Raw genomic sequence first — 27,851 nt, 5'->3', positions numbered from 1 at the left:
AAACCTTATGAAACCAACATGAATACAAAGAGTACATTTATAAGAACATTTTTAAGATTTAGATTTTTTCTTTATAGTGGACACTCTTATGTCATTGATGTACTAAACGTGTCATACCTCTCTTAGTGTGGCCAGAGTCTTCTTATCCATGGTGGCCTGTTTCTGCAGGTCTTTGTACTCTCGCTCCAGCTCTTTGAGTCTCCCTGCAGCCTCTTTAAGGCGGCCTAACTCTTTATTGAGAGCCGTGCTTTCTTTCTCCATGCTGGCCAGCCTGAGGCAGTTCTCCTCCAGCGCTGCCTCCTTCGTCTCCAACTGCTGCTTCAACCTACGCGTCTCCTTCTCCAGCTGCTTCTTCTCCTTCTCTGTCTGGCCCAATTCCTGCTCCATTCCTCTCTTCTCCTTCTCAACTGCTTCCGCCCATGTTAGAGTCTGGCTCAGGCCCTCTAACTCTCTGCGCAGATCCTTCTTCTCCGCCTCATTCTGCCTCAGCTCGCCCTCTAGACTTTGGATCTTGGTGGCACTGTTGTCCAGAGTCTGTTGGAGCCGTTGGTTTTCCTGGCTCAGACTGCCGTAGCTCATCTCCAATCTTTCGCTCCTCTTGGCCTGGGAGCGGAGCTCCTCCAAAGTGCGGCACATCTCCTCATGTTCTCGCTCTAGTTCGGCATGTTCCTGCTGTAGTTGTGCCAAGCGAGCAGCTGCCGGCCGCAGGGTCTCCAACGCACGCCGCTGCTCCAGGTTCTCCTCCTCAAGTTGCTGGTGATCCTTCTCCAGAACAGCTAAGCGCATGCTGGCATTCTGCGCCGTGTCAGCCAGCTTCTTCAGCCGGCGATTGTCTTGTTCCAGAGTAGCATTCTCACACTCCAGGGCCTCGACACGCTCACTGCCAATCTTTAAGGAGGCGGCTTCCCGCTGTAGTTGCTCTCGGACTCGCTCCAGACGTGCTACCTCCTTTTCCATCTCCTCACAGCGCTCTCCTCGTTCACGGAGAGAGTCTAGCTCTTTAGTTGCCTGCCGTTTCTCAGACTCCAGGCGAGCAAGTTTACCACCTGTTTCAGAGATGGTCTGGTGGAGAATGCGGTTTTCTGTCTCCACCTCTCTCACACGTGCCTCACTGTTCACCTGAGCACGCTTCCGGAGGGAGCTCACTGCCTGGGTCAGGTGCTCCTTCTCCTGCTCCAACTCTGAGATCTAATACCCCCCCACACACAAACAAATTAAGTTTATGAATTAATAATTCATGTACTGTTATGATCATCATGTTACATAACAAGAGTTTTCTTTCTTTAGATGTTCACCTGTCTGTCTTTATCAGCCTGAATTGTCTCTAGAGTTTTCTCCAGTCTCTGTTTCTCCGTTAGTAGCTCAGCTCCAAGGTTCTCCTTGTCCTGAGTTGTCTGTTTTTCCTGGTCCAAATGGGACTGCAGACGCTCCAACTAAAACACACAACACAGAAGTTATCTCATCAGTATTCAATATTCTGGCTGTCAGTAAATAGTAAATGTGGAAAAGATATGTACCTTCTTGCTAAGACTCTGGTTCTCTCTTTCCAGCTCCAATGCATGCAGCTGACCTTCTTCCAGGCTGATGGAGGCTTTTCTTAACTCCTGGATTGTGCTTTGAAGGCATTGGTTCTCCTTCTCCAGCTTCAACAGTTGGCTGGATGTGGACTCATTCAGCTCAAACACAAATGACTTACGGGCTGTAGTAGGGGAAGACAAAACAATGCAGATCATTGAGATTGGCTGCATTGTTTTGTCTTCCCCTACTACTACCAACATATCTAATTGAGATTATGAGCATCAGCTAAAAATGGTGCCTTCTTAATAGAAGACCTACAGATTATTCATTATAATTGATTATCAATAAATAATGCTTTGATAAATTAGATGTTAAATCCCACATTGCCAACTACTATTATTTTTGTATTTATATTGTTTCTTATATATCTTGTATATGTTGTTTCTTGTATGTGTATGCATTGTATTTATTTATTAGATATGTATTTATAATATTTATTTTGCAGCCTGAGTAACAAACATTAAGTAGGCAGATGCTTAGTCACTGAGCATTACCTTTGAAACAAAGTATACACACCTAACGACTTACAAACAGCCTGAGGGTAGAGATATTTCAGTTACCAGTTCTCTCAAGATAATATTGACTTATTATAACATTGACTTGCTTCATTAATAACAAATAAGCGTTTGTTCACTTTGCATGAAAAAAACGGCAAGATTCTCTGTTGGCAGAATATTTGCATTGGGATGGGTTCATAAACAATTGACAAACAGAAAATAGGTCATGACCAAAATTTGACTCTTTGTGCTGTATTTTCTAAAGGGCTCTATGTTGGGTTAGTATTACAAACACAGAATCTAATATTCAAGTCCAAAAGTAGTGTCTCTGTTAACACCTGGTATTAAGATGCATTTTGGTCGATTAGATCACAAGTAGATGAGTGAGACACACACGTTTACACCTGGTGTTTTAATCAGTCTCTTTGTCCACTTTCAACCCCTTCTGTCCTGATTTCTTTCGAGGGCAGAGTCTATGTGTGGGTAAATATATGGACTTTTTCACGCTTACCATAATGTTTAGGCATTAGGTCAGTACGCAGACTGTAGGTGGTCTTTTGTGGCTGTTTGAAACCATTTGACCACATGAGCGTCTACACTACGAAAGCAATCCGGTTGAATGCATTTTCGGCTACCTCTGGAAGTGGTCGAAAGTTGACTAGCTCAAAGCGTTTTACACCTAGCGTCATCCATTTGTGATCGATCAGCCAAAACGCATCTTAATACCAGGTGTAAACAGGGCGTAAGACATTGTCTCAGAAGGTTTGAAAATGAACTTTTATGTGAGAGCACTGTTTTGGACTCACCCTCATTGACCTCATTGTTCTTGGCCAGTTGCTCCAATTCCCAGCCAAGGTGAGCAGACTCATTCATGCTTTGTTTCTGAGAGATCTCCAGCAACATGTTCTCTTCCAGCAATTCCTCCAGCCGTTTCTTATCACTGTCCCTGTCCTAATTCACATACAAAAGAGGAAAAATCGTATACTTGGGGATGGGTAAAAAAAGGATCAACAAATCCATTGTTTTCTCAATGTTTTTTCTCATGTTTTCTCAAATCTCCACATTTTTAAACTAGGTATACAGTTGCTACAGTGTTCCTAGTGTGTTTCTTGGTAGTTTTTATGTGCTTGCCAAGGTATTCTAGGTTGTGACTAGGCTGTCTGAGTGCATGCTAGGACGTTACTTGCCAGGTACTTTGGTAACAATTATTGCTAGTTGGCTACTAGCATGCTGCTAGGGTATTCTGAGTTTCCTATGGCAAAAATTAAGCAAACATTTATTTTCTTTCAGAAAATCAAGCTGCTTTGACGAGTTTCTCTCTGTGTGAACAGGCCTTAAGATAAAATAGGTCAGGAATATGGCATGCGTTACATAATGCATGTTTCCACCCAGAGCTGAAGGAACAATGGCATTCTTGCGGTCACTTCCAGAGGACCCTCAAGTATCAAGAAACAAGATCAAGCTTTCATATACTTTGGAAAGGTCTAAATTAATCAGATAGGTCTACAGCATGTTTTATCGCCCCTACGCTACAAAACAAAAGATGGTTGTTAACGAAACCAAATTGAACTGTAAGGTGTGTAAAGATTAACATGTATAAACACCAAAAAAATGATTTCCCATAACACTCACAATTTCGATATCGTGCAACTTGGAGCGCAGCTGGAGGTTCTCTTTCTCCAGCTCGTGTAGTTTGTCACAGCGCCCCCTAGCCCCAGTAAGCTGCTCCTCCAGCATTGACTTTGTCTCCAACAGAGTCATATTGTCCTCTCTTAGTTCCTGTGCACAAAAGAGAGACAAGAGAGAAAAACAAAGAGATGGGCAAAAAGAAAAGATCAAAAGTGATAGAGAGCATGACGACAGCAGACTGAGAGAGGGCTGTCAGTGACAGCTCAGGGCCTCAGCGGACACCTGAGGCATTATATCTGAGAAATAAAAGCAGCAGGGGCTCTCAGTAGGCAGCTGTACATCAGTCACCTCACAAAGAAATCAATTTCTCCCCTTCTGATTAAAGTGGTGTGTGGCTAGTTTATAATTCATGCTTTTCCAGACAATGACAAAGTCTCTAAGGCACATTGGCACACTTTTTTTATACAATGCTAAAGGCAAGTTCTTAAAATGGAAATATAATATAGGTTGGTGTGTGGTTACCTCTATGCGCGTCTTGTAGAAATGGACATCGTTTAGCTTCTCTTTGCAGCGAACCAGTTCCGTTTCCAGACGATCCACTTTTCCAGCACGTTCCCTTAGAGCATCCACCTCATCACGGTACACCCGCACCGAACGTGCCTCTGTCAGCAACTGCATGTTCTACTCATACATGAATACAACATAAGATAGTAACTGATCGCTGAAGCTACAGTAAAGTGTTTTCCAGTTTGATTAAGCCATGTAAAGTGGGAATTTTAAAGTCTTGGGGCCAGATTTACTAACAGCTTGCAACAGCGCAAACCCTCTTTTGGTGTTAAAAAACGACTGTCAGGATTTACTAAAGACACACAGTGAAAAATTAGCGCTGAAAAGGCGTGGACAGGATTATTCTTGCGGCTGACCTTATCGCATATGCATTTGTAGGAGTTTCCCTTTCCGACGCAAAATGTATGGGAGGAGAATACAAATGAATGTAAATGAATCATGCAAGGTGATTTACTAAGGTTTGCACTAGTCAATTTACTGGCATTTGCACCATTATTTATATTTGGTAGATTGTGTTGTCATTATAGAAATTATCTGGCTTCATCTGTGTTCTTTAATTTGCCATCGTCAGTAGATCACACGTAGAACTTTCCACTCCTATCTGTGCTTTTATGGGATTGCGCTTTCACGCTAATTTGCCCTTTAGTAAATCTGGCCCTTGATGTGATACCTCCTGCTTGAGTTTCTGAATCTCTGCATCCAGGCGCTCAATCTCATTCTTGGTATCAATCAAATGCTCTGTCTTCTCCTCTCTGTAGAGAGCACATACACAAGAGTAAGTGTTTACAATACAGACAGGCTTAACTAGTGGATGACCAATATATTGCCAAGGCAAATATAAAAATAAAAAATGACATTAAATTAATAATAAACATCCTGAAAAGGTTTTCTGCTTTCTGTGTCAGAAGCAGGACTTTTATTTTAACAGTCACTGAAGTTAGTTTGAACCTGGCGTAAAAAGTAAAAAGACATAACTGTACAAAAGACACTTACAACTCTTGGCGGGAGCGCCGCAGTTTGGCCTTTGTGTCAGCCAGCTCCACAGCTAAATGCTGACGATCTTCTTTAGACAGTAGGGTGACGGGGGATAGAGAGGTGTGCTCAGGGCTAGAAAAGCCAAAGAGACCGGAAGGCTGCTGGGACTGAAGATAGTCCCTTTCCTGTGTCAGCTCTATGATCAGCTAAGGACACAAAACAGACCTATCAGCATCTAATCAGTGATTATCAATCTCTTCAGTTTAATGCAACTTCCTAAAAAAAATTGTTGACAGTAGTTGGTGCTGCTAAGATCGGCATACCTCAGCAGACTCATCACGCTCGTCTATGAGTTTACGTAGGTGAAAAGCCATGGTCCGAGACAAAGGGTCCAACTGCTCAGCGGGAATGTCCTCAACCTCCATCCACTGCAGGTCCAGAACATTCTCCTGGTTTTGAGTTACCTGTAATCAAAAAGCCCTCAAAATACATGCTCCATGTATGATATTTATAAGTTATTGGCTGACATCAGGGAAGCTCACTTCTTGAATATGAGTCACGATGGTAGCCTGTGTCTCAATGTCAAGCAGCTTGATCTTCTCAATAATTTCTTCTTTACGATCACACTGTTGGAAGAGAGGAAGATAATTAGGAAAGAGGGAATAGATGGAAATGGAAGAGGAAGAGGAAAGGTATGAGGAGAGGGTGGGAAAGGGGAAAAGAAAAGAAAAGGATAGGGAAAGAGGATCAAAAATGGGAAGGAGCAGGGAGAGGAAAAAGAAAAGGGTAGGAAAGGGAAGAGGAAGAATGAAGGGGAAGGAACCAGAAAAGGAAGAGGAAGGAATGCGTAAAGAAAAGAGAAAAGGAAGGAAGGAAAAGGAAAAAAAGAAGATGAAGAGGAGGAAAGGATGGGAAAGGGAAGGGAATAGAAAAAGTGAAGAGCAAGAGGAAGGGAAAGGATCCGGAAAGGGAAAAGGTGAGAATAAAAAAGAGAGGAGGAAAGAAGAGAAAGGTAAAGAGGATGGAGAAGAAACAGAAAAGCAAAGAGAAAGGGAAATGGGAAAGGATTCAAAGAAGAAGGGAAAGGGAAATTAAAAGGGGAGGGAAAAGGAATGGGAAAGGAACAGGAAAGAGAATGAGGACAGAAAGGAAAGATGAAAGGATGAGAACGGGAACACGAAGGAAGGAATAGAAAGGTACCGGAAGGGGAAGAGGAAGGAATGGGAAAGGAACAGGAAAGGGAAGAGGAAGGGATGGGAAAGGAACAGGAAAGGGAAGAGGAAGGGATGGAAAAGGGAAAGAGGATGATGACGAGGAAGAGAATTGGAGAGGAAAGGATAGAAAAAGGAAACAAAGATTAAAAACAAAAGGAAAGGGAAGAGAAAGGGGAAGGGGAAGAGATGAGCAAAGGTGAGCAAAGGAGGAAATAATCCTGTGTATTTATGAAATTAGCGCTGCCAAAGAATTTAGGAGTATGACTTAATGATGGTGATTAGTCTAATAAACTGCTGGCACAGATTAAACAGCGCTAATCACATCAGAGATCGAGCCCAACTTTGAATAAAAGAATGCAGGGGATACTTTCAAATGGGACAAAGAATAAATTGTGCATCTCGTGACTGGAATACAGTGAGAGGAAGTTATGGTGGAGGATTAAACAAGCTCAAAGAAACTCTGAACAGAAAGAAAGTCCGCAGGCAAATGTTATGCTGTGAAGTTTAAGACTCTAAATCAATGCAAGCGGTTTATTATCCATTCATAGAACAGGAAAAACCAGCTAGAGAGGGGGGTAAAAGTGTGGGGACAAATAGGCCTGCACAGAACAGACATGCGAGGAACAATCCTCAGTGAAGGGGACAAAAACTTTAGCATATCTAACCCAATTATCTTTGCTATCTTCTATGGGACATATCTGAATAGATGCTTGATTTTGCAGCATAATAAGCGTGTGTTAGTTTTACTCTGGAAAAGCAGAGGCATGCCCAGACATGGTGATATGGATATGATTTCCTGTACTGGTCTCAAAATGTCGTTTGGAGATTTCTGCTAGTTCAAGCAGTTTACCTGAACAGCGCAGCCCAGTATTAGCAACAGCAGTCTCTTCACCTCCTCCATGCTTTTACCTGAGGAAAAAAAATAAAATAAACCATTCACACGAATTGAGAATAAAGTTACTATAAACAACAGAAATTAAAATCAACTCTTACAATCACACAAACCCCTTTAGATCAAGTTTTTTAATTAGTTTTTCGAAGCTTGTTTCTGTGTGTTGGTGAGTTTGTTTGTCTGGCAGTCTTAAGACTAATAAATGCTCTGGAGAGAATGGAGTGGGTGTGGGGGTGCTGTCACCATGGCGACCATTTGTTGCTGAACGCCACCCCACCCTACATCGTACCCCCCTTTACACAGACAGCAGAGGAGGAGCTCTTTACGAGCCGTGGGGGAAATGACTCTATTGTCCACTACAAGTGAAGCTTACTAAAAAACACAAACATCAGAGAGTGTTGCACATGTAACAAGATAAGAAACAAATCGACCAGCACATAAAAACCTTTAAACATAAGGCCTTCTGTGAAATATATTCATGTTAGTCATTTTCTGGGAAAACAATACTTCCTTAAAGCTTTTCATGACTAGAATGTGGTCCGCAGGAGCCCAATGAACAAAATGTACAGAAATAAGCTCCAATACAGCATCCAGGAAAAAAATAATAATCTCGGACTGTTTTGATAATCTATGACAAGCAAAAAATGACGGCATAACCATTATAAGGGTTAATTTTGTATATGCAAAATCATTGTACAGCATCCTGTAGGTAGCAAGCATGAGCAGAGAAGGAAATCTAGTCTACGCACATACTCAAAGGTCAAACTGCAGATCAGATACACACCTCATTATAACAAAGACCTGTTATATGTGTCTGTTGTCAACAGTCTACCGTAACATTACCATATGTCATTTGGAGTATAACAGCAGACCTGCAGAAGTGATCAGGTGTCATGGTGCAAACCTTACAGTATTTGCAGAAGTTTAGTATAAGTCAGTCACATTTTGAACAGTTCAATACACCACAGGTTTCATGTAGTGATATTTGAACATTATTAGCTAATAAACAATATACCAGCTAATAATCTTTTGTCAGTCAAATACTGCCTTGCTTTACTAGGAAATACTACTTAGCAAACCTTTAGTTATAATGATGTCAACTTGCATTGTTACAGGGAGCAAGAATTCCGCGATGGAAAATCGGAAATACCTTTGAGTTTGTAGTCAACATTTCCAACTGGATGACCACGTGTTTTAGGCCAACACGTGACCAGTGTTTTAGGCCAAACGGAGGGGGAAAACTGAAAGAAACGGCCATTCTGTCAGTTCCGCCCGAAGCAAAATGCGGTTGCGTACAGGTAAGAAAGCTGTTGCCATATTGTTCTATTTTTACAATAATGCTGTTTAAAGAGTAGATATAGTATGATACAATTTTCAGTGATAAACCTACCCTTACAATAACTGTTCTGTTAATAACCCTCTTCTGTGAGGAGGGATACAAAAATGCAGAAGTATAATCTGTAGTTTTTACAAAAGTCCTGGAGCTTTTGCTGAGAAGTAAACGTACACTACCGACATTGGAAATCTGCAAAGTTACTTTAATTGCAGCATTTTTTTACTCTATACCATTTGCTAACAGTTCATTTTATATCTATACTATTTTTACATATTTTATTACACAGCTCTATGGATTCTGATTTCAAGCATTGCAGCATTGTTCAGTCAAATATTTTAGTATAATAACAGATTAAAGCTTTATAATTTAGACTGTAGTCCCAGACCATATTTCCTAGTTGTTCTGGTTTCATGTCTCTAGCTGCTCTACTGTCAACAGCAAGATCCCCAGTCAGCGCTTAGGGCTGGGCTTGGTCCCAAGAAGTTTCCTCTGGCCTTTCTCTTTTCCTCCTGCCATTACAAGGTCCCCAACATGGGTTTCCTTCCCCAGAGAGCCAGAACCTTGTCCGCACATCCCATATCAGAAGGTGAAAGGGTGTTTATGAAGGCTGGTGTGTGAATGTGAGGTGATAAATGAGGAGGTTTGTTCAGTAGGGTGTACGTTTTGCTTTGGGGCATGATGGAAAGTGGTAGTAGGTGATTTATAGTGAAGATACAGCAACTGATCCAGATAAAAGTAAGAAAATAAAAGTATGCTGATTGGATGGTGATTCTATCTATATTGGTCTGTCATAAGCGTGCATAAAAAAACATTAGCAATGAATTGCTGATGACTTTTTCTGTGTTAATCTACGCATTCTCTTAAAAAAAATAATGCCTAACTTTGCGTTTTAAATTTCATCTTGCAAATGTTGCAGAAAACAAAATATATGATAATAGAATTGTTGCACTATTTTCTCTTGAAATTCTGTCCACCGATTATGCATCAGCCCTGTTACCATCCTATTTTCCTTTTTTAGGCCTGGTTTCACAGACAGGGCTTCGATTAAGCTAGGATTAGGCCTTAGTTCAATTAGGGCATTTAAGTAACTTTTATAAACATGCATTAGAAAAAAACATCACTGGTGTGCATCTTGAGACAAAACAATGACATATTTTAAGATTAAAGTAACATATTAAGCAGAGAGTTTAAGTTGTCTTTGTGTTTTATGTCAACCCATCATGATTTTGTAAAGTAAACAATTAAAAAGTAGATATTGGTAAAAAGGTCAGCATTAAATTCTCTTTCTAATAGACACCTTAGGTAACACTTTAATTTAAGGTGACGTAGTTACACGTTACTACATGTACTTACTATAATAATAACAGTAAATTATACATAATTATAAGTAACTAACCCTAAACCAAACAAAAACCATGACTCTAGAGCAACTGCATGTAGTTAAATAATATTACTCAGTACTTATCTGAGTAAGTACAATGTAACTACGTCACCTTAAAATAAAGTGTAACCACACCTTATTGTTTTACGACCTTGATCTAATCATTTCAAATTAAATAGTAAAACCATAATCTTGGCACCATCAAATCTGTTAGCTTTCTGAAGATATACATACATGTATTCCACACATATTAAAATATGTGTAAAAAAAAGCTTAATTTATCTTAAGAACAATGCCGTTTATTAACACATTATAGAACGTTTTAAAATGTTAGTTTAAAAATGTACTTAAACCAGAAAGACACCCATTTTGTACCACGATCTAGTGGCTTATTCAAAATTATATGATTGAGCAATACCTGATAATGGGTCCTTGGCGATGGCCAGAACATTGGGCAGGTTCATGACGATGAGCTGCTGAAGACTCTCCTGAGAGAAAAAAGAAAACATGCCTATTGTAAACGGGTAGACATGGAAACGTTCAGTGCACTGTGATGGCACCTTAAACATTTAATCTATGTAAAAGGACAACAGTGAAGGGTCAAAATAGGCATTAATCAAGATGGCAGCCAGATTGAGAGACGGACGGGTGTCAATATTTGGGGCGAGAACCTAAAACAGGGTCAGTGGTTACGTGGGAACAGGAAACTCCTACTTACAAACAGACAGGCAGGAAATCAAAATGGAAATGGGAAGCATTAGCAGCCCCAGACGAGGCATGTCTTGGGTGGAGAACATCAAATTCCAGCATACAGCCAAAATATGAGCTAAGCAATATTTATTAATAAATAAAAAAGACGAAGGGAACAAGATTTAAAAGTAATGAAAATGGACTTGCCTTCAGGCACAAAGGCCTCCAGGGCAACAAAGCTCAACAAAGTACACAAAGAACAAGACCAAACAGGTCCAATTGACCAAACCCTTCATTCCAAAACACACTTAGATAAGAGCACTGACATCAGTGACAGAATTACATACCAGATTTATTGTTTCTGTGCAACTGTCAAGAAATTATATTCGAGAATCATTTCTGAAAGGTGAACCGTTCTTTATCACAGATCTTGTGTGTGTGAATATATATATTCACAGACAACATATTTTGTATATAATATATAATGTATTATATATCATTTTAAGTTTTAAAACTTATATTTACAAGTTTTTCAGTTCCATTCTGTTGTGCTTTGTTTTACTATTTTTGAATGGAAGAACACATTTTACGTGAACCAGCCTGATTATAAGGACATCCTTATGACCAATTAGATGTACGGGCAACCCACTGAGTCACTGACTAGTCAGTTTTCAAAATATGTGGTTCACTACATTCCTACTTTCAACAAACTGAAGTCATGCTGTAGGCAGATGGACATGCACTCTCACCCGAGTGCACGGCTACACAGCTAATAAGAAAGAGTGCTATCCAATTTGAAATCGTCAAGCCCGGACCCCCTACTGACAACTCCATCTTCAGCTTAGAGGAGTGACTCCCAGGGGAGGTCTTTGTGTATAGAGACCATCAGAGACACGACCCTCATCCAGTATAATAGAGCAGCTCCAGCTGAGGCAGAGGCCAGACCCAACTGCCTTTTTCAAAACATAGGCCTGCGAGCATTCCTTTCTTTACTAGTGTCCTTACAAACACTGAGAATACTTAAGTAACAAACCAAAGACTCTTGTTATCATCTACTTTTCCCATAAGTATGTGCAGCCGAAAGAGTTTCAATACATCAACACATGTCAATAGAGTAGCGATGTATGAAGCACAGCTCACACAGAAATCACTTTTAAACCAAGCAGCTTTCTGTTGGTCAGTGCAGCGAATCCAAATAACCAACTTGAACCCATTGTGGAATCTGCATGAATGAATGATGATAATTTGGTATTTGTTTTGTTTTTTGAAGAGTTTGAGAGCCATGGTGACTAGAGGTCTGCTACCCGACCCGATTTTTCATGAATTGCTTCGGGTTCGGGTCAGGTTTATTTAATTGCAACTTGTTTCGCGTATGTGCTCTCGCTCGCTCTGTCACAATACGGCAGACGGCACAACGCACTATGAGGGAGAACTAATTACGGTAGCAAATGATGCACTGAAAGCTGTACTGGGGAAGAATTATGAACTTGTCAGTAAAAACAACAAAGAGCTCAGCAGTTACGTGCAGGACTTGCAAAGATGTTTTGGCTTACGAAAGCAAGACGACAGGTAGGCTACTCTACAGCAGAGGCCGCTGTGCCTTGATGAAACGGTGTTTATTTACATGTTACTATAGTGACTGCTGCACGCAATCCTGAAATACAGCAGTTACAAAAAGTTACTTTTTGTAAGAAAGCAATTTCGGGTTTGGGCTTCAAAACATAACAGTATCGGTCGGATTGGGTCGGGTCAAATGATCTCACAGAAGAAACAGTCATACAGGTTTGGAACGACATGAGGGTGAGAATTTTCATACTTTTTGATGAACTAGGCCTACTCCTTTCATTTCAGAAACTCAGTTTAGTCCAAGTCTAATTTGCATCATTACATTGTATTTATAGACATCAAACACTTTCTAAATATCATCAAAACTAATGTTTCTTTACACTATACACAAGACAAACCTTACAATCCACTTGAGTAATCTTGTCGTTCCTCTATTTTCTGGACCACTGATGTAAGACCACTTCTGAGATAACTATGCACAATGGAACAAGCAAGGCACTCTGGGAAGAAACTTAAGTGTTTTTGACTGACAGCCAGTCTGGTGTGTATAATTACATAAAGGTACACGTTTCAACTTGAGAGGGGAAAAAAAGCTCTTTACGATGTTTTAATCGACAACTGGACCATGATGGGGTGTGTACAGTTGTGTCACGTTAAGCATTCTCTCCATAAACACCTCATTCTTCAAATTTCCAGTAAACCTGATCATTTCTAGCACTGCTTAGATCAAGCAGGCTAATTACTAGATTTGATTCATATGCAAGACGAGGAGGCTTTCATGCCAGCGTCAGTATCTCGTTTCAACTAACAGCTGAGGATGGAAAAAATTATAAAGGATCAGTTAACCTTCCTTACCTGACAGAGACAGGCTTAGGTAACTTAAGGTGCCTACACCATTTCAGATACATTAAAACTGTAGAAACTACTGCAAATACACACACAACACATCAGAGAAAAACTCTAAATGTACCACAAAGATAACCTTCAATCATAGCAGATAATAACAAGACGATACTGGACCTGCAATTGCATCATTACTGAAAATTACCTGCCTGAAGTAAATTATTCATGGACATGTATCCATATCACAACGCCGGCAAGGTGTTGGTTGAAAGACTAACCTCCCATTTTCTAGCCAAAGTCCTTAGAAAACAAAATGACCATTAAAGGAGACAAATATTCTATAAAATGGAGGAAAAACAAAGGGAAAAGAGCCAAAGGAAAGGCGAAAAGCCAATGTTTTGATTTCACACTGAGGAAATATGGGAGTGTTGGTTTTGCTGGCCTCCTAAACTTCACTCAACATTCAAACAGCATTTTCCACTGTAAAATCAGGACAACAAAAGATAACCTCGACACCTTCATATTTTGTTACCCCACTGGAACATCCACTAAAAATGGTGGTTTGGCATATGACTTCATGAGGTCATGGCACAACTGGTCGGGATAGTTGGAAAGTTTCATAGAAACTTTCCTGAGCTCATTTCCTCTGTTGCCGTGCGTAATAATGCCTGAACGGTAAAGTAGGACAGGAGCACTTGTCCCTTTCAGACCTTTGGCTCTGGGGCTGTCCACCCCCTGCTAGCTTAGGCATTACAAGCCAGTGCGACACATGATCATTATCTATACATTGGGAGTGGACGCTGGCATTAAGATTGGTTTTGACACAAATCATCCAAACAGATCTTAAAAACAACATGAAATCAAAATTAACCTCATTTACTTCCTTACATAAATGTTCCTACTTATATCGAGCATGTTTCATCAGTGCGCGTTATTTTATGGAAACAAGTTTTCTTAGTTAACAAAATGTAACTTTTCTCACATCTGATGTTATGTTTCTGCTGACATGACCAAAGCTGTGTGGGCTGGGAACAATAATATCCAAGTATATAATAACCTAACATTATTCCATCCAATCACATCCTGATTGGTAAAACCAAGTCCCAACCTAAGTTACTACCTGCTGTTCCATTTAAAATGAGTCACATGCACCGCAAATGTAGTTTCATGTATTTAAATTATATGTTACGTGTACACTAGGGCTGCACAAATATTGGAAAAAACTGATTTTCTGCGATATATATTGCGAAATTAAAATAATTTCACCAGATGAATAGCTCTATTGGGAAATAATTTATCATTCTAGAATGATTGGGGTGATTTTGTACAGGAGTGAATCTGCATAGAAAATAAATAAATTACAAGCAAAAATAAATACGATAGAACAGCCTATGTTTTTCAGGTAAGTCTAACAGTATTTAGGTACAGAAATAACAGAGTAAAATATAGAATAATCAAATGTAAAATAACACTGCATAGTCTTCATGGTATAAATTAAATACAATTCAGCTTTGTAAAAGCTACAAAAGTGATTAAGAGATAATGCACGGATCCAGTATGATGATACGGATCAGTTTTCTTTCTCAATTGTTTATGTTCACGTAAGCCTTTAGCGACTGCATTTACGAGGATGCCCGTCGAGAAGGGCATTTTGACAAACTATTTTCTACATTGATAATAACAAGAAATGTTTCCTGAGCACTGAGCAGCAAATCAGCATTTACGAGTGATTTCTAAAGGATAATGTGTGACTGAAGACTGGAGTAATGATGCTGAAACTCAGCTTTGACATCACAGGAATAAATTACATTGGTCACACTATAGATTAGGGTCCAATTCTCACTATAGTATTAACTATGACTTTTGCCTCAACAAACTCCTAATTACTATTGCTTATTAATAGTTAGTAAGGTAGTTGTTAAGTTTAGGTATTGAGTAGGATTAAGGGATGTAGATTATGGTTATGCAGAATAAGGCATTAATGTGTGCTTTATAAGTACAAATAAACAGCCAAAAATATCCTAGTAATATGTGTGCTAGTAACAACTAGTTAATAGTGAGAATTGGACCCTGCACTAAAGTGTTACCATTACATTTTAAAATATATTAAAATAGAAAACATTTACTTTAAATCGTAATATTTCTCAATGTTACTGTTTTTACTGTATTTTTATCAAATAAATGGAGCCTTAGTATAATACTCCTCAGAATAATACATTATAAACTTTCCAACCCTAAACTTTTAAATGGTAGTGTATATTTTATGGTAATTTAAAAATATTTGAAGTTTAGTGTACTTATTAAATGGATAAATCCGGGAGGAAGAATAGGATAAATCTGGGATTGTATTGACAAAAAAGAGAGAAAAATCTAAAGGTAAATAGCGCTCTTCATCTGAGATGAAAGGATGGATGGAGAAATGGGCTGTGGGGGCAATGGGAGCCAGCTCCAGTAGTAATAAATCAATAACACAGCAGTGATGGAGCTCTGGGATCAACACACTAAATCACATTTCTCCCACTGACTTCTGTGGAAACATCAAAGAACATCAGCAGCTTCTCCTCTGTCCAGTGAGACAATACCAGAAAACAAATGGCCACAGAAAAGTGAAAAAAATAATCACAGTTTTAAACTGTTCAGGGTCACTGGGTATGTACTTGATCCCTGTGAGGATGTTTTTTTGGATTCCAAATTCAAGTAAATATTTGGATTCGATGGGTAGAAAGTCAAAGCAAAATGACCATTCGTGCTTATCACAGTACAAACACGGCTAGAATTGGCCAGGCTCAGATGAATAGAAGTGAGTAACAGGAGTATTCAGTGCCATTGTGTTCCATTCTGAGACTACAGCCATCACAGATACAGGAATGAGGAAATGCAAAAATACTTCACACAAGAAAACAGAGAATCTTAGAGACGGTACAGCTACTGGACAATAAAACAAATTCATACATAAGCCTTATTTCACTCAACTATGGTTGCAAATCTGTTTATTAATTCATTTTGTAAATCTGAACAGAACCCCAGATGGGTTCTTTGGAAGGGCTGGTGTGTATTTAAATGATTTACATTTAGATTTTTTTGTTTTGTTTGTTTTTTTACATTTGAATTATGTGCAAACTAGGGGTATCGCAATATACCAGTATTGACAATAACAACGATATTTAAAACTTAAATAATGATCATGTTTATACTACACATACAATAATATTGTAAATAATCTGTTGGGTTTTTCTGATATATTTTTTTTTAATTACCTAGATTATAATATGATAAATGATAAATAATATCATTACTGTAAATCCTTTTGGCCACGACAACGAAGTGAAAATCTGACAGTGGCAGTCCCTACTGCAAACACACATGTAAGTTTCACAAAAGCTGCTAATTTCTCAAACAGCAGACACAGACACATAAAAATCTTGCACCTGAAATGTAAAAAATGCAAAGTTACTCTGAAAAACTTAAGAATTAAACTCATTAAAACTCACAAATTCATTTTAGTAAATGAATCATCATTGTTTTAAAGTGTAGGCTATTATGAGTTTTTAATGTCAGCTGTCTGAATATATTACGGGCTTAAAATGACTTAATAGTCTTTAAAGTCTGCACAGATGTGTGATGGTTTTGTATTAATAGTTTTGAGAAATGCAATTTCAGTAAATGCATCTTTGCAAGTTTTATTTTCTAATTTTACACTGGAAAAGATTGAAGCAAATGTGCCCATTGTCATGATTGACACGTATGCTGGTGGCAAAAAGGGGCTGATCAATGGTCATGGTGGTCCTCTCCTCTGTTACAGTGACCCATATTGCAGGTTTGCCTGAGGGTTCTTAGCTGAATATACAATGGAGAAACCCACAAATGATCAATATCCAATTCACCAGACCAGATCATGCCACATGTTCACCCTGGGCTGTGGTTATGATTTAGACTTTGGCTTGATTTGGATTGCTCATATAAAATGTTTATGTATGCCTGTTTGTGTTATTGAAAGTGAAGGTCAATTTTACCAAATTTGTGGCCCCATTGCTGTCTGTACTCAGTGACCCAGTGTTCTATATTCACTCTCCTGTGGAGTAAACCACAAGCTGACTACAGCTCTGTACATGAACACACACCCACATGGTAGATAGATTTAAAATAAGCCCAATCCACAGAGCTCCTGTCCAAACACTGCAGGCAACATTAGAACCTAAACAGTTCTTTATATTGTAAGAATGGCGTGTTTTCAAAAACTCCAAAATACTGCATATAGTCATACTTTTGCTGTTTAAGTGTATTCATGCAAGAGATAGGGATACAAGATATGGTACAGGTTATCAGCTGATATCAGAGTGCAACGGATTATCGCAAAAGAAAAGGACTTGGTTTTATTCATCGGTTGTTTATTGGATTTTGAGATTTGCAGTCAATTGTGGAGAGTTTAAGTGGACTAAATGTTTAGAGAAATCTGGCATACGTCACCAGAGAGAAGTCTCTTTCACTGGAGGAACGAGCTATGACATTATCATTATATGTTACAAGGTCAAAAAATACAAATAAATGAAACATACATGGATGAATCATTCACAATATGATATACAACATGCATCTACAAAATAGATTTTTGTTTCATGACAAATTTATTCTTTATTGCAGTGTTTAATTTTTACTACATTTAACATTGACCAATAACCAATATGTTGTGTATCTCTCTGAAGAATTCTATGGTCCTTCGCGCTCAGAACTGAACCTTTTTTTCTTTCACACAATATAGCAGTTGTCAGTCACATTTATTCTGTTTTAGGATGTGTAATTTGAGACCCTATTCAAGGATATATTGGCAGAATGTGGGGAGACATAAAAGATGGAAACCACATAAAGACCAAGACGTCATGGTGTCCAAAAAGAGGAGCATAAATATCAGCCGCTAACAAGTGAAAAAACTGTAGTGTACACAAAGGGCCCAGGTGAGCACTGCTGCTATGTCAGTCACATGTGACAGTCACATGTGATGTCACCACTTCCTGTTACCAGAAATCTTATTGCCTTTGTGATATCTCCACAAAGCACAATAAGACCACAGGAACATCAAAGCAAAATGCATACATGAAGTATTTAGGTTTCAGTAGTTGTTGAGGTAACTTTTTAAAATCAAGAAAACTCAGAATTAAATGGTCCAACCCTAAATCCCTGAACAAAACAAAAACAAATGGCTTAGAAAGGAAAACCTAATTCCTACAGGCTCAGTATGTGCGTGGACACACCAGCTTTCACTTCTCATTGACTTGAGGTCAACAGCAGGGACAGAAGGGACAGAAAGAGAGGCATTCCAGACTCCCTGGCAACTTCAATTGACCTAGAGAGCCATACCACCTCCCTCTTTACCCCAACTCTTTATTAAATAAAATCAGCCTAGTGGAACCTCCCCCCACTTCTGTCCCATTCCACAGAGGTAGAGTGACCACCACAGCAGCTGGACCAAATCTGTGTAGATGTTCAGGTCCCGGCACCTCGGGTCCAAAAATACACTGCAGTGGAGGAGAATAAGACTTCTCGTCTTCAATCATTACCTTTTAAAGACAGCTTGATCTTTGACCAGTGGCCCACAGAGGACATGTTTGCTTCATGTGTCACATTCAGAAGCAACAGATGTCCATCAAAGACAGGAGGAAGGCTAGAGTTACTCCATATGGCAGCAGCTACCCCATAATAAATAGAGAAACCTTCAGTCTGGAGTTATCTGGAGCAAAAACAAGGGGCGACATTAACTGACAATAGACACACAGAAAAACAATACAGGCTCAGCCATGACCTGATTTATGCAAACAAGCATAATATAAAATGAGCACTATGTTATTAAACAGCAATAGGATGAAGAAACATAATGTGTAACAGTTAAAAAAAAAACATAGGGTACAAAACTTTGGGTTGTCTTGTTAGAATGATTAACTTTGTACTGTTTAATGAATAACCACTCATTTAGCCTATTCATGAGGCAACAAGTTTGTCACATAACTACATTTCCCATCATGTCCTAATCTCTTTCTTCCATGTTAATCAGGAGTTTGTCCTGCTGCGAATGCCACACAACACTCGAGTGGCACTAGGAAAACCATAAAAAGCATGTCGTGTAGCGAAGCATCATGGAGGTAATGAAATCCAAGGTACACGTTTTATGCTGGGCAAAGTGTTGGGAGTATAAACAAGTGTACAAACAGAGTCTTAACATAGTTCTGATTGGCAGTGAATTGTGATTGTCACACCCTATTTTTGCATTCAGTGTAGACAGACAAATTGTTTGTTGCATCGCACCTGGTCAGGGCACAGTGTTGTGCATCCTTTGGACTTATTTTTGTTGCACTAGCAAGTGACAAAGTGAGAAAAAATTTCTCTTATTGAATCATAACAAGTCATAAGTAGAAACCTCTCAGGAAGACTTGAAGGCAGCATAATCATTACTATTTGCCTATGATAACAGGGTTACCTCGTTAGCATTTTACATTACAGCATTTCCTGAGCCTGGTCTCCATTCTTTTGCACAGCGAGTGAACTTATGATCTCACCAAACACGTGAATACATGCTGTGCAGTCTGCAGTAGCAAACGGTCTATCCGCTTTGAAATCCATGGATAAGTAACTGTCACTTTTGTGTAGAGAAATTATTTGTATCTTATAATCGTTAAGTGCTGGCAAAGATGAGAAAGAGAGAGGTAGAGAAAATGCAAGAGATGGGGAGGGTAAAAGAATAGGGGGGAAAAGGCTAGCTTTAAAGCAGTCCATGAGGCTTTGTTTTTGGGTTTCCCATGGCAGTCTGTCTCTGGAGGGAGGTTTCCTGTGTTCAGGGACAAACACACAGGCCTTTTAAAAGCAGTGAAAAGAAGCACGTGTATGTTCATGTCTAAGCAACATTGAGTATTAAAATAATCAGGCATTACAAGACACAGCCAAAAGAAGTGTCACATCTACATCCTGAAATTAAGCAGATCATGTAGAAATGAAATGTCAGACCAAGATGAGTGTTCAAGTAGAGCCCCTAGAGCTCATCTAAAGCTGTTCAGGTGCATGGCAAAAGGGAAACTGTACACCTCTGGGAACAGCCATGTCATCTCCACTGTACGCGAGCAAACAGTAGAACAAAGAGCTAGCAAGCTAGCCCAAAGAGACACCTCCCTTCGTTTAGAGCTACAGTGAAGCAGAACCTGTAAAAACCCGCAAAGGAACGGCAATTCAACACATGACTGTCCTCGTTTACAGGGCTTGTGTGGGGGTTATTCACAAATTCTACGAATGAGTCTTAACCACATCCTTCAAGACAGCTATTGAACTCAAACCGAATAGCACATGGCGACAGTGAATAGAGGTTTTTACTTTTACAATAGTGCATGTGGAACTAAGGAACGCAGTCAATCATAGAGGAAAAGGGAATGCTCAGACTTGTTGGGCTAACTGGGCAGGTGGTAGAAGGTCAACCCTCGGATCCAACCCATAAACAAAAACAGTTGGCACGTCATTGTCGGAGACAAACTTTCAGCCAGAGCTGTGCGACACATTTTCAAATGAACCATTTTGAGTGCAATCTAAAACAAAACAACTTCGGCTGGATGTCCTAACATAATGTTAAGTGTGTTGCGGTCCACTGTAGTTCATTATGCATGGACCCTGGGCAGATCAGGGGCCCGGCAAGGCCACATATCTCATGTTCAAGCTCTGAAAGGAGTCAGCTTACAGGACCTCATGTTCACAACGACTTGCTCTTCAGACAATAGGCAGGGAGGAACCAATTTACAACCCCTCCCCTCCCCCAGAGGTCCATTGTTCCCACTGTCTGTAGCACTGATCCCTGCGGTGGGATGCTTTCTGGCGAGCAAGCACCGAGTCATTTTAGAGCTAATGAGGGGAGAGCAGAAAGTGTGGGCAGCCATCGAGAGATGACACTAGGACAGTGAAATGGGCTGTGGTGAGACCCCAACCCACAGTCCGAATGGATTACTATACATTCCCAATTCCTTGATGAAACTGGGGCAAATCTGGTCGGTGTAGATTAAATCACCCAATGTGAGGGTTTAGGCTTAAACCTAAATCTAGGCTAAGCTGGGAGAATGCATCATTTTGGCATTAGATATTGAAGGCGTGTAATCTTTCATAACCTGCCGTGAGACAGACATTTGCTTTATGTGCAAATATTTATAGAGTTCAGGTCACAAGTCCTTAGAAACCATGCAATGCCTATCAATGATCTGTGGGATCTAAACTTAAGTGGATGTTGTTTTTGATCTACCCAGGCTGCAGTAGTACATACGGCAGAAATAGTGATCACAAATCCATGTTTGTCCAAAGAGAACCAATTAACACTATCTTTAATCATTCCCACAAACATGACAAACACAGTTCAAAATACAGTTTCTCAAGTAAATGTGAGTGACACCAACTTGTGCAAAACATGGCATCACAATGCCCAGATGGGTAGTAGTTGCCAGAACCAGTTCCTGGTTAGGGTTCGTGGAAGTGAACCTGTGTTTCCACTGACTTGAGAACCAAACAGTAATGAAACCGATTACTTTGTACTTCATGTGGCTACATAAATAGTCTAGAAGATTTTTTTTTATCTGAACAAAATTTTTTGGATAAAACAATTTTCCACATCCACTCTCCACCTTCTAATACATTTGGTTCACGGTTCCGACATGGCTCAGTTCTCAATCAGTTGAAGTCCAAGGGATTTGGTTGCCTAATTTATTTTTCGCCAGGCCAAATTGTTTTTACGTTTGACGACTAAAAAGTAAGCACGCCTCTCCTTATTAAGCCTCAGTATTCTAGCCATCATTTATTTCTGTAGCGCAAACAAGGTGGAACAAAAAAATGCACCAATGTTTAATACTAAGGCTTTGTGGTTTTGAAATAGACTGAGCAAAAGTAATAGTGAGACTTGCCGTAGCAAACACCACTAATTAATCACTAAAATCATCTTCCTTTATCACACTCACTTCCTGTGTTGCTGCTGCATGAACATGCTCAAACAATGTGCGCTATTTTACCCTTCATGTCAACAACCATGTTCCAGTTTATAGATCTTTTTAGAAATGAATGACATTGTTCGACTTATTCACATGAGCATAAAAGACCAGTCTACAGCCATCTGCTTATCTCACTGGCCTTCTGGGTCATTTCTGTACACAGTGGCTGAGACTCCTGTTGACACTCAGATACAATGTAGTTTATGGCTGAGAGAGAAAGCACTTTGCAAATAGAAATAACGACAGTTCTTCTCAGATTTCCGTCTTGTGGGGATCTCAAATAGAATGCTCCAGTTATTTCTGCAAATCAATCCAAATTAATAGAATGAGGAAGACAACAAATTGATTAGTTCCATTTGTAAATGGTATATTGTCACTAATATTGACTGTTATCATGTAACAGTATAGATATTTGGCATTGACTATTGGTATTCAAGTGTGGTTGGTTATGGTATCTATCTCTCTGATGGCTCTTCAAAATGATTTTAACAATGCAGTCACAGGTCACATTTAAAACAGTTCATGAAAAAGCCACAGACTAAGCACAAAACCTGTGGCTAAACCAATTACATATGTTTGGAGCGAGATATCGCGTTTGGGCAAACAATGGAAAACATTCCATTATTTTTCCAACTCCATTTGGTGCCAGAAAAAGTATACAGTTTGTATGCATTGCAAGTGTTACTAAATGTCGTTTTTGATCGTCAGCCAAAACAAATATGGCACTTCAATCCACTGATGTATCAAATAAGGCAACACATTTGCATAGCAGATGCGTAAGCAATGCACTGATGCATTTGAATGCAAATTTGTTTATAAAAACATGCATTGCATATTACTTATGGTCATAGTACTGTTAGCAAAAAAAACTCAACTGTTGCTAAATTCATTGCACTGCACAGTTTTAAATTGTACATTTGTACATTTATTGTAATTTGAACAGTATATAACCAAAATAGTAACCATATAATATATCCAGGTGATCAATTAATAAATTACAGATTAATAGATTGTAAACTGCAGCTAGCCATAAAATTGAGTCACCCGATACAGTGTCCACCTCATTTCTTATCAAGATGTGTGTTATGTGTGAATTAGATCCCTGGGTGTTTGTAAGGGACCACCATAGTGTATCACAGCTAAGTAAGACATAAGAGAGAAGATACAGAAAAAAAGAGTGAATGACCCAACTCCTGAATCACTAGAAGAAAATAAGCAGCCTAATTTGCAATGAGAGAGCTAATGTGTTACAAATCATATCCTTTGGCCTTTAGCCGAATGTCTTAAGGACAGGATTTCAGAGGGTCTTGAGGCTGTCAGTTCTCACATTACAGTGACCCTTCCCCCTCATCAAGACCCCCATAGTTGGGTCTCCGGGGAAGCGATTAACACGGGATAAAACAACACATCTGGTTCTGTTCAGCAGAGCGTTGATCCAAATAAGATGCTTTTCAGATGTTGCTTTTCTGAAGTCCATTTCCGGGATCATATAGGGCAGTTTGTCTTGGGTTGAGAATGAGTGTGTGTGTTTTAGACAAGCCACATGAGGAAATTGAGACAGTTGACCAGTTTCAAACAACACACACAACCAAGAGTGTGTATTTACCCCTCAGTGTAAAGAATTTTAATGAATAACCTGAGTTTTACCATGGTTGACCCAAAATATCTGACAGATAGCACCTCTTTTACAGTGCTTGGTTAAAACGGTACTTACGCCAAGGTGAAAGCACTTCTGTATGAACACAAACCTCTCAGTTACTTATTACTGAGCCCATAGGGTGACTTATAAAAAAACACTAAGATGAGCTCCACCCAAACCAAATATGTGGTTAAGGGGGCCTTCCATCACTGGAGGAGTGTGATTACTACATTCTGAAGCTCTGCCAAAAATCTTGCATAATACATAATAAGAGGTTATTTTAATATCTCAGCTGCTTACTGCAGAGTGTTCTTTTAAACAGAACAAAGAAGGGAACTGTTGGAGGGCAAAAGTATACGATGGGGCAAAAGTGCAGGGACCATCATAGATGCCCCCCACCAATATTTTGAAAAGTGGAGAATAAATATAGGTTTTTCATTGACCACGGATAACAATGTCCTAACCAAATTGATAAGAGATAAAAGAAAAGCCACAGACCATTTTGTCAATTACTTGGTTTTCGATTTAGGCAGCCCAACCCAATGTGAAATCTCATTGGTCCAAATCCTTAAAACAGTAAATTAAACATTAAATGTATTTTGATTGAGTCATTTTCCCATGAAAGCTGCTGTTTCGCATAATGCTTGATTGGGACACAATGTTAAACTTTCCCCTCCGATACCGAATATTTGATTATATCCTTGCTTGAATATGTGTGTGTGTCTGTGTCTGAGTGTGTGTGTGTGTGTGTGGGGGGGGATTTATCTATATTTTTTATTCTAAACAAGTGGGGGGGGGGGGGACATTTCCCAGCGACTGACACACAATAAGTCTTCTTTCACTAAGTTGGGATGGAAAGCAGTGAGATCTGAGCAGGAATGCGTCTGAGACGCTCTGCCAAGGGAAAAGGGGGTCAGATGTGGCAACCGCTTACTCAGATGGTGGGACGCTGCCCAGAACAGACCAAACCAAATCAAAAGATTTCAACTCCCAAAACCAACAACATAAAATACCCCTTCCAGCAGTAATTGTGAGTGAGAACTGTTTTCTGTGAGACCAGAAACTGAGTCAATGATACATTTTGTCTAATATAGTGTTGAGACAGGCTGTCCTTTCATGTATCCCTGTTTTCTTCACAATAATTACTATCATTATGACTACAGTCTCTCATAAAACTTTTAGTTTCTTATAGACCACCTTCAACTCCATGAGGTCTTGAAAAGCACTCTCACTCTGATATTACCCCAAGGAACAACATCCATATAAAAAACTTTATAAAAGCGTGTTCGTAAAACATAGCAGCATGGTATTAGGATTTTAAAATATGATATTCAAGTCTGGCCAATACCAATAAATATTTTCATGTAATGGTCCAAACAAAAAAAATGGTCTTTGTCTAAATAAATTCAAAATAAAACACTTTAAAATAAAATGCTTTAATTCTACAACTGAATTTAGACAATATTATAATGCATTAAGAGATTTACTAAATATAATTTTTTTTTTATTATATTACTTTTTACTCCATTCATAAGTGACTAGTCATTCAGACATCCCACAATAACTAAGATCTGAGGTTTCAGGGTTGACTTAACGGAAACTCTTCTATGGGATCAAATATAAGGCGCCCAGCTACCCACAAATCACAGTCACATCTGCAGACAGGTTTAATCCTCATGACACCAGAATCACCACCCTGTGTCTGCAGAGACCAGCCGCTGTCTGCCATCTAATACAACCACACACATACACAATGCCGTCTTTAAAAAAGCTTAAGCTCTTGCTTTCTGGTGAACACCAGAAAGTACTTTCCAGTTGCAACACAACATGAAGGAATAGTTCTTACCTGGTAGTAGTTTTTGATATGTCGGATGACAGTGTTGAGGTTCTGTATTCTCAGGTTGACATCATTGTTGACTTGTTTGTTCACTCGCTGATTCATGGGGCTTGGGTCTCTGTGGACCAAAAGCAACAAGAGAACATTTGAAAATCTTCACATAAGCACAACTTTAATAGGGCTGGGCAGAATGTTCAACTAGCCATCCAACCTAATTAACTAGTGAGAACGACTAGTTATATCTACCTATACATCCATCCATCCTTATTTTTTTAACAGTTGTTTGGTGGACCTAATTATACACGACTTCCTCAAGACCAGTTGACTAGTCATCTAGACAACCCACCTAGAGGTGGCTAAATAAACCTTTTGACAGTCTGAGTTGTATTTTTATAAATTTTTCCTTTACTCTTTAAAGTAATACAAGTGTAGGCTCGTTTTTATAATCGGATTAATTGTACAAAAATTTGTGTGGGAAGAAATATTATAATATTACTAAGCCTAAGCGTTATGTTGCAGTTGGCAAATTGATAAAGAATAAAATAAAAATAAAAACCCATGAATTATTCCACTTGAATTCACTTGAATCTCTCATTTCTGTTCCCAAATCCTTCATCTCTCTTTCGGTCTTTTTCGGTCTATTTCCTGACCTTTTATTCACTTCTAATCCATCCTTTACTGTGGGAATGTTTCTAAAGTTTAGAAATGTACTGTCTTATTTTTATCTGTCAAACTGAAAAAAATAAAATAAAAATGGCAACACATGATATGAAAGCCTAACCAATATGAAAGTGTGTTATGCCAGAATAATTTAGAAACATTTAGTTGGTTTAAAGGGGTTATGACATGAGAAATCAAATTTGCCTTGATCTTCTGGTATATAAGAGGTACATTTCTTATCTTAAAATGTCCTCATTATAAACAAAGCATTTATTAAATCAAGCTTCAAAAATGGCAAATCACAAGGGCAAATACATTTGCATATGCCTGCCTTCAGAGCAAGACATCGACGAATAGTTATACATCGCATTAAAGGCCCCGCCCACTGACACTTGCCTACACCGCATACTAGCGTCACATTGTGTCAAAAGTAAATTTAATCCATTATAATCACTGACGCTTTCTACACTGGATAAAGTATACAGATCCGCGCTCAGTTTCTGACATACTCCATGCTCCACATGCTCGAGTCTGCCGACAACAGGACAAATGGAAAAGTGAAATAACGTTTGCTTTTTACTGCGTGCAGTTTAAACAGGTTTGCATCTCTGTTCAGACTTCAGAAGGATCCCAGCATCAGAAACTAGTGGATGGTTAATTTAATGGTGTACCAGATCAAGTCGGTGGATTAATGTGTTTGTTCAGAGCATTTTGTAAACGAGGCACAGTGCAATGGAGAGTTTGCAAAGAAACTTTTGTTGAAAGATGAAGCAGCCAACTGTATGATTTCATAATACATTGTTTTTAAATGACAGTTTACATGGATGTTTTTTGTAATAGGGTTGGAATGAATCGCAGTTCGGATCAGGACCCACAGTTCAGCACGTATGTGATTCGCGGATTAACTGCTAAATTTAACTAGCCTAGTTAGCCTGGCTATTTTTCCTTCAGTACTCCGTCTGGGTTTGCGGTATTTTCGTGGGGTTTCTCCGGCCAAATTTTTACCGGTCCAATCAACAAACAGAGGGAGTGGCAGAGAACGATGACGTTGAGGTCGTGCACTAGTTTGAGTTATAGGGTTAAGTCACATCCAAACATTAGCGATTGGTTATGGCAGATCCAGAGTGATCCAGTAGTTTTAAACTGCGTTTCAGACAGCGCTCGAACACCGAATTGATTCCTCTTTTGCGTTTCCTTGCCCTTGAACGGACACATAAACACAAAATTATGTCAAAACACCCATCTAAATGCCCGTCTCAGCAAGTATTCTCTCATTTATGTCATAAATGAAACGGATTTGAAAAAGAAACAGATGTTTGTCAGTTTTTTTGGTCCGTGCAATGGGTCTTTAAGTGACAGCACACACCTAACTTCTAACTTCTAATCACACCTAACTTCTAATTAATACAACATTAATATTAATTAATATTAATATTAAACAAACAAATATACAGCTTTAACAAATATGAAACTATGTTTAATTTCTACAGTGAACAAAGTGTTATTTTACATTTAGGCTTAATTATTAATTTCTGTACCTGAGTCCTA

The 27,851-nt window shown here is 39.1% G+C and overlaps 1 protein-coding gene across 2 annotated transcripts in view; it reads right to left on the bottom strand.

Annotated features, from left to right (window-relative positions):
- Positions 1-27,851, bottom strand: part of ccdc88c (coiled-coil domain containing 88C) — a 57,562-nt gene that overhangs the window by 25,123 nt on the left and 4,588 nt on the right. For both annotated transcript variants that reach the window (XM_079853426.1, XM_079853427.1), the window contains exons 3-15: positions 25,653-25,761; positions 10,488-10,557; positions 7,311-7,369; positions 5,789-5,872; positions 5,570-5,710; positions 5,265-5,452; positions 4,942-5,023; positions 4,227-4,385; positions 3,708-3,854; positions 2,882-3,026; positions 1,518-1,699; positions 1,296-1,433; positions 118-1,188 (exon numbers count right to left, since the gene is read on the bottom strand). In XM_079853426.1, the coding sequence (XP_079709552.1) occupies positions 118-1,188; positions 1,296-1,433; positions 1,518-1,699; positions 2,882-3,026; positions 3,708-3,854; positions 4,227-4,385; positions 4,942-5,023; positions 5,265-5,452; positions 5,570-5,710; positions 5,789-5,872; positions 7,311-7,369; positions 10,488-10,557; positions 25,653-25,761 (2,575 nt within the window). The remainder of the gene's footprint in view (positions 1-117; positions 1,189-1,295; positions 1,434-1,517; positions 1,700-2,881; positions 3,027-3,707; positions 3,855-4,226; positions 4,386-4,941; positions 5,024-5,264; positions 5,453-5,569; positions 5,711-5,788; positions 5,873-7,310; positions 7,370-10,487; positions 10,558-25,652; positions 25,762-27,851) is intronic.

Source organism: Squalius cephalus, assembly GCF_949319135.1.
Source record: "Squalius cephalus genome assembly, chromosome: 20".
Taxonomy (NCBI): Eukaryota; Metazoa; Chordata; class Actinopteri; order Cypriniformes; family Leuciscidae; genus Squalius; species Squalius cephalus.
The sequence above is the reverse complement of the archived record's forward strand: the minus strand, read 5'-3'. Positions and strand labels throughout refer to the sequence as shown.